At 39.9% G+C, this 19,856-nt stretch overlaps 1 protein-coding gene across 24 annotated transcripts in view; it reads right to left on the reverse strand.

Annotated features, from left to right (window-relative positions):
- Window positions 1-19,856, reverse strand: part of FAT3 (FAT atypical cadherin 3) — a 419,605-nt gene that overhangs the window by 79,832 nt on the left and 319,917 nt on the right. For 22 of the 24 annotated variants that reach the window (XM_083840085.1, XM_083840082.1, XM_083840081.1 and 19 more), the window contains 3 exons: window positions 9,952-10,227; window positions 8,176-8,386; window positions 1,181-5,254 (listed from right to left, as the gene is read on the reverse strand). In XM_083840085.1, coding sequence (XP_083696211.1) covers window positions 1,181-5,254; window positions 8,176-8,386; window positions 9,952-10,227 — 4,561 coding nt within the window. Of the gene's footprint in view, window positions 1-1,180; window positions 5,255-8,175; window positions 8,387-9,951; window positions 10,228-15,975; window positions 18,155-19,856 lie in introns of those variants that run through there. The other 2 variants (XM_083840078.1, XM_083840077.1) reach the window with 2 other exon arrangements.

Below are 19,856 nucleotides of genomic sequence, written 5' to 3' on the forward strand. Positions count from 1 at the left end.
TACTGAATCTAGGCTTTTATGTAAACAGTATGAATTTCTGACTGATTTGAAAATGATGCTACTTCAGATGCATAACACAGGCACTCTGTAGATAACTGGAACATCCCACTTGTCTCTACAAACCATCCCACGAACATTTCCAATTTAATAGCCAACACAGAAGTAGAAGTCTTGTACTCCAGTGCAAAATAAACAAACTGTTATCCTGTGAGTTGTCAGACTTTTCATTTTTGCCCAATGCATCTACTTGTGTGCAGTCTTGTGTAATTCTAATCCTATCCAGTGAGATATATGTGGACCTGCCCAAGAATCTGTTTATTACTGTGTAATTAGTATTAGCTCTTGGACTGTGAAGTTTGGAGGGAGTGACAAAGTTATTCCCTAAAAAAATCTATTGGACAACACAAGCTGTAGGCAGAAAAAAAACTGCAGCACCCCATCACTCATAGTACACTCACATAAAATACAGCCTGAATCTAGGAGAAAAGAAGGAAAGAGCAATGTTACCACACTTTGAAAAATATGTTAGTAATATAATTGAAATAGCCTCTTGCTGTATATAACAATGCATAGCAGCTAAACGGCTCTTCAGAGTGGATTACAATTTCCCTAGCCAGAAATCTGGGCTGATAAGAAATGGCATCCCCATCTTCCTCCAAGGTTGCTCCATTGTGCAATTTTCTTAAATAGTGTTATTTTGAAATGGTTCCTACATGCACTCTCCTCTCTCAAAAAGAAAAAGGCTATTCCAAAATTTTTAATGCTTGGAAGTGTGAAGACTTTCTCCTTATGAATGAAATGTTCTTCTTCCCTTGGCTGAAACATTGTCATGATGTTTTCCAAGCTGTCGTATTAATTATGATGGGTTGATGGGTCATGCTACATTGCACCGCAGCAAATCATGAAGAATTATTCTGGAAAGTTAGAGAGAGAATCACCTGGACAGACACAGACTGACACAAACACAAACACACTTTCCCTTCCCTTCTTCTCAACTTTTCTAGTTGCTCCAAAAGTCTCTCCAAACTAAAGGAAAAAAGAGTTGAAGGGAGATGCATTTGTCTGAGTCACAGTGGTAACTTAGCTGAAACACTCCTAATTTTTCTCCTTAAAACTGGACACATGCACAGTTCTTCAGTAAAGCTGTTTTTGGGAAGAAAGCATGCTTGTCGTTTCTTACCTGTAATATGGTAGCTAACCTGCCGGTTGACATCAGATGTGTCTTCATCCCAGGTGCTAAGAACAGCCACAACTTCCCCTGGAGCATCGCTCTCCTTCACCGATCCTCTGTAGACCTCATGCTCAAAGACAGGTGCGTTATCGTTTATGTCTGTCACAGTGACTGAGACCAAGGTGGTTGATGACAAGGATAAGGTTTCCCCCAGATCTGAGGCCACCACTGCAAAAGTGAAGGCAGGATCCTTTTCATGGTCCAGATCCTTCAGTGTGCTAATCCAGCCACTGTTGCTATCAATGGTGAAAGCTTCTGTGATCTTCTCCAGCTCTGATTCCAATGCAAGTGTATAGGTGACCTGTCCATTTGCACTTGAGTCTGCATCAACTGCTTTAACTTGCATAAGTTTTGTTCCTACGGGCATCCCTTCCATTATTATAGCGTCATAGCTCGCTGTTTCAAATATGGGCTTGTTGTCATTTATATCCAACACCTTCACCTCCACATCCACTGTCAACACAATGTCCACTTTGTCCAATTGAATGGTGGCTGCAACTTTGAAATGAAAAGCAGAATTTGTCTCGTGGTCAAGTCTCTTATCCAGTTTTAAGAGTCCCGTGTCTTGTTCTATGATGAATACACCATCTTTGTTATTTTCTGTCAGCTCACCATTAACTGTGCTGTACAAAGCACCCTGATTAGGCGCAACATGCACAATGTCAATAGTACTGCCTATGAGGGTGTCTTCTGCTATGGTGAAAGAATACTGGGGTTGAGAAAAGGAAGGTAAAATGGTTTCTGAAGGTAAAACATGGATGTAGACAGGAATGAGAGAATGCTTTACAGGAATGCCACCATCAACTGCTTTGACGAAGAATGACAGAACTGTGTTTTTCAGTTGGTTAAAGCTACCCTTGGTGACCATCCATCCATTGTCTGGATCTATTTCAAGCAGATCAGCTACTGAAACCGAGGCCTCACTATAAAGAGAATAGGTAATTCTGGAATTGGCTCCATCATCTGGATCTACTGCTTGCACTTGAGTCACCAAGTAACCTTTCCCAACATCTGCTTTGATGCTTGCTCTGTATTCAACTGTCATGAATTGGGGAGCATTGTCATTCTCATCCACTACTATCACTCTCACAGTGCAGAATGTAGTCCTGCCACCTCCATCAAGTGCTCTCAGAAATATACCGATGTCACTTTCCAGCAGGTTCTCCCGGTCTAGTCGCTCAGTTGTCAGAATCTGGCCATTGCTATCAATCAAAAATCGGTCCTTGGCAAAGTCATTTATTATGGAGTAGCTTATCTGGCCATACACACCTGAATCCCCATCTGTGGCCTTCACATGAAGCACCTTAGTTCCAGGTGCTGCATTTTCTCTAACCTCTGCAACATAAACACTCTGTGAAAACACAGGGCTATAGAGGTTGGCCCCAAGGATCTGTATATGCACCTGAGCTGTGCTGGTGAACAACCCATCTGAGACAGAGACATTTAGGCTGTACATGGGCTCCATTCGCTGCTTCCGATGGTTGGAAAGGGTGATTACACCGCTCTTGCTATCCATAATGAAACTGGTCCGATCGTTTCCTGATAGGATGCTATACTCCAGTCTGTCAAAATCAGAGCTGTCAGCATCTGAGGCTTGGACGCAAGTCACAAAATGACCCCGAGGTGCCAGTTCACTCACATACGATTCATATATTAGCTGGTTGAAAATTGGAGGGTTGTCATTCATATCTGTTATTGAGATACTAACAAGCACCTCACTGCTAAGTGGTGGGAACCCATTATCAGTTGCTCTGACTTTCAAGCTGCACTGCTGTATGAGTTCATGATCCAACATACGTGCTGTCAGAATTAGGCCACTTGTGCTGTCTATATGGAAATAATCTGTGCTGTTAAAGGTGTCCTGGACTATCTGATACTGCACAATTTTGTTATTGTCAGAGTCAGCATCAGTGGCAACAACCTGCAACACAGGAGTCCCAATCAAAGATGCTTCAGACAAAGTAGCATTATAAGCTGACTGATCAAAAACTGGAGGGTTATCATTCACATCATTAACAATCAAGTCCACAGTGACCTCAGCTCGAGCACCAGTGAGGGCATCACTAGCTCGCACCATCAACTTGAAAAGGGAATTTATTTCATAGTCCAGTGGGCTGATGACACTCAGAACTCCGGTATCGAAGTCAATATTAAACTGATTGTAAGGATCTCCATCGACAATGATATAAATGATACCCTGGCCTTCTGGACTTGTTGCATTTATGCTTAAAATTGGTGTGTGAATTTCTACATCTTCATTCACGGAGGCTGTATAGAAGGGCTTGTCAAATACAGGCATTGCTTTGTTAACAATAGTAATGGGGAGCTCTACTGAAGCAGACAGTGATGGGTTGCCACCATCTTTTGCAAGAATGACAACCAAATACTCTATATTAGATAAGTCAGAATTGAAGGCTTCTTTCAGGGTGACACTACCAGTTCCCCTATCAATTTCAAAATGTCCGTAATCTTCCTTCAGAAGATATGACACATCACCATTTTCATCCTTATCTTTATCAATAGCTGTCACTCGATATATCAGGGTACCAGGCTCAGCATCAACTTGCACAGCAGCGTAGTATGGAAGCCCTACAAACACTGGTGCATTATCATTTATGTCTTCAATGTAAACCCTCACCACCACTCGAGCGACACGAAGGTGATCTAGTTCACGGCTTGCTTCCACCACCAACTCATACAGCTCTTGTTCCTCTCGGTCAAAGGGTATGCCAGTCGTCTGAATGACTCCTGATGTGGGTTTGATTTTAAATTTGTTTCCTGGGTTTAATATGCTATATTTCAAGGGCTCATTAAGACGGTTTCCAACAGCATTTACCACAGCGATCTTTGTGATATTGGTGGTGTTTTCTGAGATAGACGTGGAATAAAAATTTTGTGTGAAATGAAGCCCGCTATCCATGGCTTCTTTTACCATTATTGTCACCATAGCAGTGCTATAAAATTTCCCATCAGATACTCTTACTATTAGCATATAATGGTCTTTGGAGAGGCTATTGTTTTTAATGGTGAGTACTCCTGTGTTTGAATCAATCAAAAAATGGTCCAGATTGCCTTCGATTAGACTATATGTGAGTTCAGGAGGGATCTCTGAATCTGGGTCTGTAGCCCTGACTTTGAGAACCTCAACACCAACATATGTGGGCAGAAGCAGGACGGTCTCAAATACTGCCTGGCTGAAGACTGGTGGGTTGTCATTGACATCAGTTACCTCAATGGTTACTTCAACAGGGCTCTCTGCTGTAAGCTGAGGATTTCCACTGTCTCTAACATGCACATGGAAGTGGAAGTGGGCTATTGTTTCATGATCTAAATTTGCAATGGTTCTAATTGCACCTGTGCTGGAATCTACTGTGAAATACTTTTTTGCAGTAGATTCAACGATCTGGTAGACAAGCAAAGCGTTCTGGTTGCTGTCAGCATCAGTGGCACGTATCACAAGGGGGCTGTTATTTGCACTCCGGACTATGCTATTTACAGGAGCAGCTTCGCTTATGCTGCCTGAGTACTGAGAGAAGAGAAAAACTGGTGGGTTATCATTTTCATCAACAACCTGAATGTTCACAGTGGCATTTGATGCCATCCCTGCCATATTTGTTGCCTGTACAATGAGCTGATAAGAGGAAGCACGTTCATAATCAAGGGTTTTTTGACTGGTGATGACTCCAGAATATGGGTTTATAGTGAAGACTCCATCCACATTCCCATCTTTAACCTCATAAACTAATGTGGACTGACTGATTGCAGAAAGAGAGATCACAGAAGTACCAATATCCACGTTTTCATTAATCTCAGCTTGGTATTCTTTGAGAGTGAACTTAGGGTGGGAGTTATCTGCCATTGTCACAGATATCCGTACAATTGCTGTTGCAGAAAGTGGTGGAGAACCTTGGTCGGCCACTTTAACTGACAGAACAAACTGTCCCATTGTGGTTAAGTCTGGCTCCTTCAGTAATGTAATGATCCCTAAAACTGGTTCGATCTTGAATGTGTTTCCTGTATTTCCTAAAACATAAACATTGCAAGAAAATTAGAAATGAAATACAATGCATTTAAATGATAATTAATAAAGGGCAATTTGCTGCAATTTGTCAAAGACAGTTATTAAAAAAAAAAAAAGCATAAAATAATTATAAAGGGCCTTCCAGTCTTTCTTTCTGAAAATCAGGCCATTCCAGTAGGCAGTGCAGATGTTCAAATGTTCAGAAACTCAGGTGCTGGTGTTTATTACCTTGATTCTCAGTGTCAACATTGGAGCATGTGGTGCATGTATATTACTACCACCAAACTAGGAAAAAGCATCCCTAGATTATGGGAGTTAGTCAAATACATGTATGTACACCTAAGGCAATGAAACTAGATCAGAGGCTAACAAGCCAATTACATGACAAATGGATAACAACTCAGTCTCTTAATTGAAGGGGATATTATGCAACCATAGAGAAGATTACAGTAGTTCAAGACTCAAAGAACTGAATATAAAAAGGTTAAAGTGGCATTTAGAAAAATAAAACTGAACAAATAGCATAGAAAAGAGATTAAAGTATCTTGTGGCACAAAGGTTTATCATACGATCTCTGAGGAGGATGAATCTAGATGAATGAGATTTAGTAGAAAATGTCATGAAATGTCTGGTATAACATGCAAGCAGGGATATCACTGCACAAAGGTGAAAACAGTGAGTTTGGATCAAGAACCTTCTTTGGGGTCTTTTTTTTTTTTTTTTTTTTTTTTTGCCTACCTCTTCTTTAGCAATACAGATTCACAACTATTGCTATGTATCCCTATCCTGTAATTAGAGATTGCTTTTATTAAGCAAACAGTATTTTGCTGGTTCCTTGAGTGCCTGCTTGAAAGAGGACATTATGTGCATATCTGGCATGAATATGCATAGTCTCTTTTTCAGAATTTGATTCTAAAAATAAACAGCATGTACTGAGTTACAGTGATTCCAATCATTGTAACATGTTTCATTTATTTATACTATTTACTTTTATAATACTAAATACTTTTATAATAGTATAATAATAAATAATATTATATTATTTATACTATTTACTTTTATAATAATTTACTTTTTTTAAAAAAATTAATTATACTATTTTTTTTAGAGTAATTTATACTCTAAAATGTAGAACTACTTCCAATCCATCCATGAAGTGAAGAGAAATATGTCTCATGAAACTGGTGATAAACAGATTTTTTTGAGTGGTGATTGCTACAGGTGCTGTGCACAAAGAAATAAATATGAACATTGTAGCTGAAATACCAAATACATTGAATCCTAAATGAAGTGAGTTAATGTATATTATTTTAAAGATGCAATTCACTATCTGCTGTAAATTCTGGCACTTGGAGGCTAATTTAAGCCACATACTACTGTATGTAGTTCAATACTGGTAGTAGCTTTCTATTTATATCAGTCCTTTCAGATCAGTAAAATTTACTCTACTAGATAAAACAAAAATTGTGCTATTCACTGAGGAGCTGAGATTCTGCCAGAGCTACAAATTCTCATAAAGATCACAGTATTTGTCTCACTTGCAGACACTACAAATGCTGCTGTAGTTGTTTTGTCAGTGCTTGCTAATACAAAAGATTTGTAGCCACTGATTGCCTTACGTAAGGCCAGAGCTCATTCTCCTCCCTTAGGAATCTGCTATGAAATTAAGCAGAAGTTACTTTCTCTACCATTTGCTCTCTTCACATGTAAGGTGATGTAAGTAATTTCCCTGAATGAAGGGGCTGTATACTATCCGAATGCTGCAGTTAAAATTAGTATCCTTAACTGCACAGATTTTATGGATCATAAGCAGCAAAAGGCAGAATTTTGATGCATCTGGGATTTGAACATCTGTGGATAATGAAACTGCGGGAGTGCATGGCTTATAATAAATGGAAGTTTGAAGTCTGACACCGCAGAGAGAACTCGATGAAACAGCAAAAGGCTGCAACAGAAGAGAGAGCCTGTAAGAAAGAAAAAAATACCACCACACAGACTCATCTAATCATCTAATAGCCAAAAAATCCTTTCTAATCTTTGTATTTTTTTTTTTATCTGCATCATGTATTCTACTACCAGTGGAATAGAGCCATACTCCTAGCATGTCAGAAGGCTTCTTACATTGTGCTGGCACCTAAGGGTGACTGGGTTGGAGCTCATCATAGGAACAAGGTGTCAAGAAAAAGCTGCTAACAGGCTTGAAATACAACACTGCCCCAGGAAGCTGTGTGGTCTACTCGGGGTTTGTTCTGCAATATACAGTGTTGTCCTGTCTGGGTATGTGTAAAACATTAAAACAATAAAAACTCCAAAGGTTACAAATTTCCACTTCCTCCTCTCTTTTTCCAGGCACCCGTCTTGGATCTATGCTAATGGTTTAACTTAGAGATAATGCCTAACTTCAGATTCATACGAGTCAGAGAAAGTTGCATTTGCTTGCACATGTAGCATAGATAATGTGAATTTCCCATGACCTTGCTGTTGTACTAGCAGAGAGACGCTTTTGCTGTTTCAGTTTATATGGTGAATATAAATATATGGGGCTTAACAGCAAAAGCAATTTTATTCTGATATCACTACGGCTTCCCTTAGGCTTCTACTGACATACAGTTGTTTCAAGAGCCATTGTGCCTCTAAACAACTATGGCTTTGCTGGCAGAAATTTTTACTCTCCATGCTCCTCTGATCCTAATGTTGGCAAAGATGCCAAGTTGTACCAGCTGTTGTGGCATTTGTTTATGGAGGATCACTGTGCACTAGACTGAAGCCAACAACCTGAAAACAGTCTCTATCAGCAGCTTTCAATAACTATTTTCCATGATGGTTTTGAAGGAACGACTTAAGAGTTAAAAGGCTCAGTAGCCACCTAGTGAATGTCAACGAGACTCAGTGCCGACGCCACGTTTTCAGCCTCTGTCCTAACCTGCTTCAATAGTGTAGATAAGCTCTGCATTTTCTCCTTTATCTTTGTCCAAAGCCGTGACCTGCAAAACTGCTGATCCAATAGCTGCTGATTCGAACACCGAGGCTTCATACAGTGGGCTGGTAAAGTATGGACTGTGGTCATTGGAGTCTTCCACATTTATGATGACTCTGGCCAGGTTTCTTCTGTAAGGGAATTCTTGATCTCGAACCTATGGAACAAGTGCATGATACACTGTTGGTATCCATTTTCTAAAACTTCACAAATATTAGTCACCTGAGTGCTAGTAACATTTTCAGTTCAGTTGAATACAAAGTAATAATAAATTACATTTGGCCCAAAGAACCTGCAGTCTGAACCACAATCACATACGAGAAACAAGAGATCTGAGACTTTTTTTTTTCAGTTGTGAAAAAATGAATGGTAAGTAAGCATCATGCCATGTAGTTTTGGAATAGCAACCATATGACATCACCAATTCAGTTTTAGGATTGCAATATATCCCTTTTTTTTTGTAATACATGTTATATGGTCATGCCCTTATGCTAACACTCCCCACTTTACAGCCTAGTGGCAAACATGCCTTGCACGTTGCTCCCTTCAAAGAACTACAAACAATTTTACCCACTGTCATCGGTCAGGTATCAATTGAGCCCTCGTATCTGCCAATGGACTCTTTCAGCATTATATATGTACATTCCTTTTTGAAGATGATGATAAAAATAGCAATCAGACTAGGAATAATCTTAAGAATTGCTAAGCACTCCCAATGTTAGCATCATTTATTGCCCCTCTCTCAGCTCGATACTAAAAATCTCAGTACACTGACAATCCTGCCAGCAGCCCTGAAGTTCAGTTCCTGATACATAGGGCAAAAAAAAAAAAACCTACTGCATTAGGTAGAGATCAAACAAAAGCATCGAGAAATGAAAACCTCTGTGGTTTAATTTATATTTATTTCTAATCCTGCTCACAAAAGAATTTGCAGCTTTTTACACAGTGTGCTCAGACCCCGCTCAGCTCCTGCTCGCTGTGTCTCCCAGCAGCTCTTGAATCCTGGGCTCTCCCACCCAAAGCTGTCCCTGTACCTAATATGTTGTGAGAAGTTCCTTTACAGAACTGTTCTGCAGGGCTATTAAGTATTTATAGAAAATAGCAGACTACAAGTTTAAACGAAGACAGATTTTTTTTTTTTATTAACCTCCACTTCACAATATACAACCTTCACTTGAAAACAGAGACTTATGTTCTGTATCTAGGCATACGGAGCAAAAAAAAAGGTAATTAATTTTCCCTGCATACCCAAACATTTGGAAAATGTAGCTGAAAACTATTTTTATATCAACAGTTTATGTACTGAAATACGTCTGTAAAAGTAAACTATAAATGAGGCTTGTATTCAGAAGGGCTGTAGCATTCTGTATAGCAAGAAAGCCGTTATCTCCCTGTGAATAACTTCTCAAATAACTTTCAGCCTCACTTCAGAAACTCTGAAAATTACCTTGAGTGAGAAGACCAGATGCCAAGAGATTAAATAAATTCTTGCTTGCTCTCCCTTGAGATGCCAAATCATTTCATATTAGATACAATGAATTCACAGTAAGAGTCACAGAAGTCCAAATAAAAAGGTAAAATAAATACACAGCAGGGCAGGCAAGATGAAATTAATGACTACTTACTGCAGCGGAAGTACTTTGCTCAGGCAAAGAGTGAGGCATGTCTGCACCTGAAACATCAGTGATTGTGTCTTGAGCCAAGTGAATATTGCATTCTTACCATGACATTAAGGATGTGCTTATCTTGAGCTTCGTGGTCTAATCTCTCAGCAGTATAGAGTACCCCAGTGCTGGGATCAATTCTGAATTTTCTCACACTGACTGCATCGATGCTGCTGTGAATAGTGTAGCTCAGCTTATGTTTTTCATCTCTATCTATGGCTTCAATTTGCAGAATTTCAGTGTCAGGGAGGATATCCTCTGAGATGGTGACATCATAACTTGGTTGAGAGAATTCTGGGCCATTATCATTGTTATCCAACACTTTAATAAGAACCTACAGTTAATAAAAGAAAAAAACATTTGGAGTTATTGAAGTCTAGTCAGACTGCTGAACAGGCACCCGAAGAAATGTAATTTACTGTAGATGGCTGATGATGTTACGCTGCTGTATGGTGGGACTGAGAACCATCATTTAATGTAAAATACTTACTGTTCAGATCAAAAGAAATAGTGAGGATATGACTTTGGAGGCAAAATGTTCCTAATTACAAGACCTACTTGGAGGCTGATAAAGAAGTCCATGTGGGAGATTTTCCATATCTACAGATTGGAAAATATTCCTGAAATGGTAAATAGTAATGGTTCTGTTGTCCCTTACAAGTGTGCTGGTTACAAGGGACTTCTGCAGCTATTATGGGATTTCCTTTTCCCCTCACTATTAGTAAGGCAATAAAAGAATCCTTTTCAAGTTACTAAAATCCATCTTTTATACGATCAGGAGTATAAATCCTACGAGTATAAATCCTGTGTTGTTCTCTGCCCTATATACTGTGTTGGGACGTACTAGCACTACCAAACCATGCCATTAGTGGAGACTCCACGATGCTGTTACGTCTTAGGCTAACGTCAGGTAACACTTGGCGAGGACAGACCAGGCGTCGCCCTGTCACATTGGTGCCAGCTCACCCCACACTGTCCAGGACAGATAACCTCAAGGTACTTGTGCCAAAGAGGGATTATTTTTATGGTTTCACCTTTGCTCTTCCTTTGCCAGTGATGCTTGTCTTTATTGCTGACTAACACAATTTCCCCTTGAACACCTACTCGTTTCCTTTCCATTGCAGTTTATGAATGGCAGGACTGTTGCTAAGAATGTGAATGAACGCTATGCCATTGGCTTCTTTAAACCGTAAGTACTACCCCTTACAGAAATGCAGAGAGGGGAAAGGCAGCCAGAATAATGTTGCTGCCTGCTACACCCATCACAGTGTATCACAAGCTATCCCTGGTAACTAATAAGAATCACTATTTTCCGAGCTTTGCCTTTTGACAGTTATATTATGCAATGTCATATGTGTGCGGCTCTGATGAGGTTTTGTGTTTTTCACAACTGGAGGAGTCACACAGTGGTGAAAATTTGCTTTCGAGACTCTGTATGCTGTAGGTTACTTTGGGCAGCACAGCAGCAGAACCCTTGAAATAGTATCTAATACTGAAAGATGCAATGCAAAGAGCTGCCTCTTTTTCAGTACTGAAAACAAAAAGTATCCTTTGCGGAATATGCCCATGAAAACACACCTGATTTTATAATGAAGGAAATGAAACAATCTTTTTATTCAAAACAATTGAAATGTCAAATAGTCCAATGAACTGCGTGGGAAAGGCTGTGCCCAGGACTCTTCCCTAAGATTGGATGACTTGACTCATCTCTCGTAATATTTTCTTGGTTGCTCTGGAAAGTACCTGACTCATTTTTAAAAATATACTTTATTACTTTGCTTGATCAAGCCCTGTAAACCTATACAGTCTTAACGGAAGAAAAATACAGTTATACTTTTACTACAATATTGCACAAACAGATGTTGGCCTCAGAGAGAAATGAAACTTTAGATTTCCCTGATCTTGGAAGGGTTTGCAGAACACATTACCAGAAGGAACATGAACAATTGCAAGCAGCAGTCATAATGAACTAGCCTGGGAACTGTTTAAAAGACAGCTGAAATAAAATGTTCTGTAAGTTAAATTGCATAGGACTTCAACAGTGCATTCCATACGATTTAATTTTCAGCAGATTATGGTACGCCAGAGTGAAGCAGGGAGAAACCTATATTAAGTAATGCTTCAGTCTTGGACAGATAGCAATAAAAATGGGGTGAAAACATACATTGCTGGGACTATAATAATGATAAAAAGTTACAAAGCATTTTATATTTTTATCGTTGTTATACAACATATCAAGGCATGTTTCCGACCTGACTCAGAAGAAAACAAACAATCAAAAAACCCCACATCTGAAAAGGATGTAAAGAAATGAGTTGTAATATATGAAAGAAAGACTGAGGGAAAAATAAGACTCCGTCTCTAATGGGACACAGAGCCAGTACTGAACAACTTTTGTTAGTGTAAGGAAGGGACATTGAAGCAATCTGAGCTTGGGACAATCTGATTATTGTTTTTTAGCATTTAAAGGCACCTTCTCGAGCAGTTTTGATACCCTCAGTTCTTGCCAGGTCCCACTGTAACATGGGCAAATTATTTTACTGCTGCATTGCTAATATAGAAAACAAGAAAATACATTTCATTGTACTTTTAATTGGTGGCCCAAAGCTCTGTTATATATTGTTTCATATATTCTAACAAAGAAGGAGAGACTTTTCAGTTGGTTTTGCTGGAAAACACCGCAATTTGGATTCGGCAGATGCTATTACAGCACGGTCTACTTTGAGCAAGTAAGCTGCCATCTGGGGGACAGGCTCCTATGTGTGAGCTTGTTTTTAACATTGCTGTGTGCAAGCTCAAACTATTGTGTGAAAAGGAAAAAAAAAAAAAAGAAAAAAAAGGTAGAGATACACAGCAAAATGTCTTAGAGCTACTGCTAGAGCAGCGATGTGCTGTTTTGTTACCGTGTGGTGTGCGACCAACCCCAGTGTGAGGTTCGCTTCCCGTTATACCCAGTGCATTTTGGGCTCATGCTGGCAAATTGTGAAAGCAGAGAAAGGCATAAAACTTTATCCACCACAAAGCTTGCACCGTGACTGTGCAAGCCAGGGCTCTGTGATTTATGCCTTTAAGAGACTGTGTAAACTAAACAGGGGAGGACTGGATCAGCGTCAGAGACCAGGCATAAGCCATGAGGCTACGGAAACTAGTGTGAATTCATGAAGCAGCACTTCTTCCCACTGAAAAAGGCATAAGATAATGTCCTGACACAAAGATAGAGATCATGATGGTGCCTGGGGAGTGGAATGGATGTAAAGGGGAAAGATTAAAAATGAGGTCACCAAACTGTGTCCAGCAAACTTACAGGGAACTATGTGCAATGTTGTTTTGATAGTTTGAAGAACAGAACTTATTTTTTTTATTATTTTTATTTCACTTCCTGCCTACTGTAAAACTGATCAAGTGCCTGTTTAAGTGGCAGGCGTTTTACTACCTAGAGATGACAGCATTTTAGTGATTTGTCAAGTGATCCACATTGCAATACACAATATTTATTACATACTCTGCATTTCAACAGCCACTTCCATCTGGAGATGAAAGACAGTGGGTTAGAGATGCTAATGAATAAAGAGGTCATTACTGATTCATAATTTCTTCTATCAAAACAGAGTTAGAGTATCTCTCATTTTCGTCAGTCGTCCCTCAAAATCCCCGCGAGTCAACTGTGATTTTAAGGTTGTGGTCTCTCCTCTCCTGGGGCTGGGGTGGGAGTAAATCTTCCTTGTGACACAAGGAAATCAGACTATATAAGTGACTGCTGATTAAAGTGTTCTGTCAAACCCTTCAGCTATAGAAAAAAAAAGTAACTCTATGTTCTTCAAAATTTGACAGTCTTAGGAGCTACCTGAAATCAAATAATGTAAAATAGAATGGAACTTAAGGACCATTTAGAGTAGATATTAGTCCTTCAGTCCTTATAAAATTTTGGCATCGCAAGTGACTATTATTATCCTCATCCTGTACACGTGAAAACACTGCCTGGCAGCAAGGCTAAATGATTTATCAAAGCCATGTGAGAAGTAAAAGTGGGGAAGAAGTTCAGGGTTGCATTCTTAGGTTTATTTTTCAGCCACCCCACTTTTTGTTAGTTCATTTTAAAATTCCACTTTCCTATGCAGAAATTTCTTGCCAGGGCAGCATGACTTCTAGTAAGGTGTTATTTAAAAAGAGGGGAAAATCTTTTCTTTTAATAAAGGACAAATGTTACATTGACACGAACACCAGGCTCATAGAAAATCAGATCCTACAAACATATGTGAGGCTGAGCAATCTGAATTCCACCAGCTCGTTAATATGAGGAAAAGTTACTCAAATTCATTTAATGGTTGCCAAACTTAGGCATAACATCTTGGTACTACTGGCAAACTTCCCATTGACTTTACAAGGGCCGCGACTCTGCTCCTTGAAGCTTTAAGCTTTAACCAGCCTGGAACATGTCTTTCAAAAAAACACCTAAAGTCAAGTCTTTTCCTACCGAAGGCACTCAAAGACTCACAGAGTATGTATACTTTCATATTTTCTTCAGATTTATTTCCAAATGGAAGATAGGGCTAGAATGAGCTGTGTTGCATAAATATTTATTGCTCCATAGGTGCCCAAGTGTTCAGCTGTGACAATACCCATTCTGCAAAAGCAAAGACAGGTTATAACAGCATCTGAGAAGGTGACGAATGGAAATGTTTGCTATTTATTTGCTGCTAAGTAGGGATTCCTCTTGCTGCGGACTTCGCAAGGTTACTGACTAAAACACTTTCCACAGACAAACATTAGCTGCGAGTCTTTTTTTTTTTTTTTTTTTTTTCCATGCTCATAAAGCAAACCTGCAGCAAAGCAGTCTCTGCCCAGTTCTCCTTGAAAGCTCGGATCTGTTCCAGTACATGGCGGGCTCCAGAAAGGCAGGCTTGCCGATTGCTGCTTCCATTGTGCATGGCCTAATTTATAGTCCGAACCAGCGCCTCGCTATAAAAGATCTGCTTCTCCCCGCTCACTTCCTATTTCCCACAGTTAAAGCAAGTTTCAAATAAAGGATTCACAGGCCTCCAAGCTTACAAATTAGGCAAAGTAACACTCAGAGCATTTGCAAAGATTTTGTATTCAAAATGGTAAGTGAAAGGCCTAGAGAAACACAATCAAATCAAGGCAGAACAAAACCTAATGCAGGAAGTCTCTCCAAAGCTGTTTTTAATGTTGCCCATCACAAATACCTTTGGTTTAGGCACAAACGTATTTGAGTGAAGACTGGATACGTGCCAGGAGCTGCTTTATAGGCATTTGAAGCTGGAAGAATCTGCTTGGCTAATTGCTTGGTCTGGGCACAGTGTTGTAATACAACCTATTAAGTGCCTGAATTGCATAAACTCAGGTTACGCTTTTGTACGGGTTTTTGAAAACCTATTTTGATTTAATATTGCTTTCAGTAGTGTTACCACACAGCTTTATTTGCTACTTCCTGACAAGTTTGTCTCTCTCCAAGCCCCAACCTTAACATAAAAATGCAAACAGTTTCCCTGTGAACCTCAATGGGTTGTTATTTATACTTCACCATGCTCCTTGTGTTATATTAAAATAGGGGGAAAAATCTTTGTTTCCCAGTCAAGGCAGTGCTGAGATTGCTGCATGGGTCAGAAAAAAAAAAAAAAAAGGACTGGGATAGTTCTAGCTTGGAGGAAGCATTCAACCGAGCAAAAGTAAAAAATTGAATGGAAACACCACATCTTCTTGTCCATCCTATAAGGATCCACTGCCTGCAAGAGCACTGCTCAAGGTGTCTGTCTTCGGAGGAGTGATTTATTCAGAAGCAGTCGACATCTCGGTATATTCCCACTCTGCTGGAGATGTATGAGCAAAAATGCTGAATTTTGAGTTTTCTGAGGGCTCAGACTTGTTTAACAGCTGCAGACCCACCAAAGGGCCGAATGTCACCATAAAAATGCCCCTTGTGCTCTGATGTCTTATCTACATACTGGTCACAGTCCTCGAAGAAGCACTTTTCACAGTTTAGTTAAAAGAACCACCTTCACTCAGTGTGACTGATCAGCTCCTTGTTGTTAAAAAAAAAAGAAAAAAAAAAAAGAAAAAAAAAAAAGAAAGAAAAAAAAAAACACCTTATAAAGAAGATGTTTTCTGACAGGTGAGAGCAAGTTTGCTATCCTGAAACTCGCAGCTAAAGATCAATCCACAGCAAAAGAATGAATAAAATTCCACAACCTTTTGCAAGGAGAGACAGGGGGGACAATGAGCAGTAACTTCTCCCTCCTGCTCTTTCAGCCTGGTTGGCTTGCATTGAAGGCACTGCAAGTGACCATGTACTGATCTTCAAATACTTCTCAGAGGGAAGTGTATGTTCCCCTCCGAGTGCTCACGCTAGGTGAACTGCCTCCAGCAGCAAATAGTGAAGTTTGTAGTAACTGAAACTGAGGCATTTTTTGCCTGCAAGCTTGGAAGCATCAGGCTTCATGCTTTAAAGCATTTTTTTTTCAGTGTTAGGATGATGAGAAACAAGGAGGAGGCAAAGAAATATATGAAAGAAGACTGTCTTTTTTATATAATATTGTGACTCCAGGAGTTTGTTCTTCAAAAAATAATTGCCTGCTAGTACAAGATTCTCCATTAAAGTGAAAGATATCATCACTTAGATGATCGCTTCCCGGTGTGCTGTACTTTTGTGGGTATTTTAGCAGTATGCATTATTAAAAAATAACCACTATTCCTATGCTATGCTTGAAAGTAAAGGATGTGAGCTGTCCAGTGGAAAAAAAGAAAACCAACAGCAGCAATTTTGGTATAAACCTGAGTCACGACCAAGAGAATCTCTGATGCTACTTAGTCAAAGTTAGTCAATATTCTGGCAGGAATGGGTGTTTAGATACCATTACACTGGTTTCCTGCTGGAGGTTCCTCTCTCTGCTCATGCAAGGACAATGGCCCCCTCCCACCCTGCTGGTGGCAAGGAGCGGGCTGCTCAATGAAGATGTGGTCCCAGTTCTCACCAGCACGTGGAAAGCAGAAGCCCTGTCCCCCATCCCCTCCTCAAGGCCAACAGCTCGCCTGGCAGCTGCAGGAATCATGTTTCACGGGGATTTAGAGCCAACGTACACGTTCAGCCTTTCATAAATTACCACGTGGCCTTGAGCAATGATGAATTAAGCTAAGGGGAAAAAAAACAAAAAACAAAAAACACAAAAGCTCTCCCCGGCTTATTCCTGACTTAGGCTTCCTAGAAGTTAATCAACCTGACAGAAGCTTTGAACCCACACTCCAAATATATAAATCAAACCAGTCAACATTTCCTCATCTTCATCCTCCCCCATCGCCACCGTGCTGCTGCTCAGAGCATGGGCAGCACGGTGAGAGGCAGCAGCTCAACAAGTCCTGCTGCTGTGCTTCTCACCTGGGAGCTTGCATTCCTTTCTGCTAATCGCTCCCAAACTGATTACACCTTCGGTTACAAAGGAAGTTGGTGATTTTTTTTTTAAATGTTCCTTATGTTCTCTTCACCTCTTTTCACAACAGTGAACTGTTAATACAACAGATGTAGCTTTTAAATCAAAATCGTTTCCTCCCTCTGATGGTAGAGCAGTGAACCATGTGTGCAGTAAGGCACGAAGGAAGCAAACATTTTATCAGAATCCAAGGCGTGCAGGAGCATTGCTGAAGAAACTTACGCAAGTCCGTGCCAGGGATCATGTTACTGAAGCAAAAATCTTTGGCATTTTTACGCTGTATTTTGCCACCTCCAACTGCGTAGCAGACAAAAGGCCAGAAAGAGATAAAGGGGAACAGGTGGGGTGGAATAAAAAGCAAGACTGCTCCATTTGGCACGCTGATGATCAGCTGTTTCACAATGAACCACTGCGCTTTTGGGGGGCTTTGTATTATTTGATTGCTGTACAAGTGGATGAATTTATACATTTGCTTTCCTACCACTTCCTTTTCTACCATATCTTTTTGCAGCTATAGTTAGAAATGCAGGTGGTGCTGTGCACATGAGACAAAATAATTCCAAGGTCATTTTACCGGAACTCAGAACAAGGCCACTGACAGCCATGAGCAGATGCTTTTTTGACACTTGCTATGACACTTACTATGACATTACTTAACAGTTTTTAATAATTTTTTCTAACAGGAAATGAAGATGAATAAGGTCACCAAAGGCTCTGAAGTACAGTCGAAAATACAGTCTGAAAGTTTTGTAGCATGGAGAGATAATTAGGCAGGCCATCGTTCTGGCAGGTTTGAGATAATGATTGCTTCTGAAATCTCTGTTGTGAAGAGTAAAAGAAACAAATTCTCAGATGTCATTCAGGCCACAATTAAATCCCCAAACAGTACCCATGTAGAGAGAAGGAAGTGGAGGGAAGAAGGGCTTGTACCCATCGCTGATTATCAAATGCTATGCTATTGCAATCTTAGATCACTATCTTACATTTTTAAAATAGGTCACATCACTGTTACAAAGAATGCTGAGGCTTCTTTTAGAATGCAACAGCTTTGCTGAAATATGTTTTTACCATATGTTTTAATTAAAAATGTAGGGTTTTCATCAAAATAGGTTTTGAGAACTGTCACAGGGGTCATTTTATTAAATCATAAGCAGCAAAAACAAGAAACAAAATATCCATGAAAATACAAATTATTTGCATCCAGCATGTTTGAAATTCCCCTTGCTTTTTAATATTTGTTTGGCTGAAATATTTGCAAGAAATAACTGTTGTGTTAGGGATTCAACACCCCACTTCTGAAATGTGGCCTGAGAATGTCGCCAAGACTGAAAAAACAAAACAAAACAAAAAATTACTCAAGGGCTGAAGAAACTGCCTTATGGAAAGAGAATGTAAAGAGGTCAGTCATTCTCCTTCGCTTGTCTGCCAGAAGACTGGGAGGTGAATTGACTACTCTGAGTAAGTGCCTTCCTGGGGAGAAAATACTGGTTTTTAAAGAGCTCTTTAATCGAGCAGAGAAAGGCATAACAGGGAATACAGGCCAGATATAATCAAGTTAAAAAATAAGGAATGTTTTCAGCCGAGAGGCAATTAATTACTTAAACTAACAGGGAAAATAGTAGATTTCCTGCTACTGAACTTACTCTCAACTGATGTTTTTTTATCAAGACTGGATTATCAAGAGAAGTTATCAGATAGGGATAATTAGATAGAGATTCTAGGGTTGGTTATAAACAAGAATTTGGATTCAGAAAGCACTCAGTGATTTAACGCTCTCTTAGGAATGTCAGTGTTGTGACTCAGTGCATACAGATTTGTATCTGAACCTTTTGAGCAAAAAGGCAAGGTAAAACAGAAGAATCTGCCTGTGAATGTATATACCTATATAAATAAAAAATGTTCAGGCCTTCCTCCTGCATTATCATGTAACAAATCACGTCACAAGCCTATTTTTTTATTTCCTTTATAGACCATATTTAAACTGGGACTCAAGACTGCACACAGGTGTCTTGTACAAGCAAGTATGTGTCTTTCCCTGTGTCAAATAATATTCAGGCTATAGCGGACTTTACATTTGGACACTAACTCTGATGTAGGATTTCAGGCTCTAGCTAACCCATACTCCACAACCCCACCTATTATTGAAGGGTTTTGGAGTCCCCCCAGCACTGCCTGGACTGATAAGTCCCTGTCCCTGTGCCATGACCATCATTGTGTCCCAATTCTAGAGTGGAGCAAAATGGTCAAATGTGCCAACCACCTTCCCCAAACTGGTTCCCACTGAGCAGACACCCAGGTTGCGTGTCAGGATCTCCCCCGGGGATGCGGCAGAGCCAGCATTATCCCAGCCCTTCACATTTATCTGGCCTGACTTTTTAATTGCTGAAAGGCACTGACCCTGATCAGAAAGACTGGTTTTAAAGGGTTGACTGGGGCTGTCCCCCAAAAGACAATGTAATCACAGGCAGTGACACTAAAAGGAGAGATCCTTTAAATTTTAAGTGTCCCCTCTGAACAATTT

This window comes from Anser anser (assembly GCF_964211835.1).
Source record: "Anser anser genome assembly, chromosome: 1".
Lineage (NCBI taxonomy): Eukaryota > Metazoa > Chordata > Aves > Anseriformes > Anatidae > Anser > Anser anser.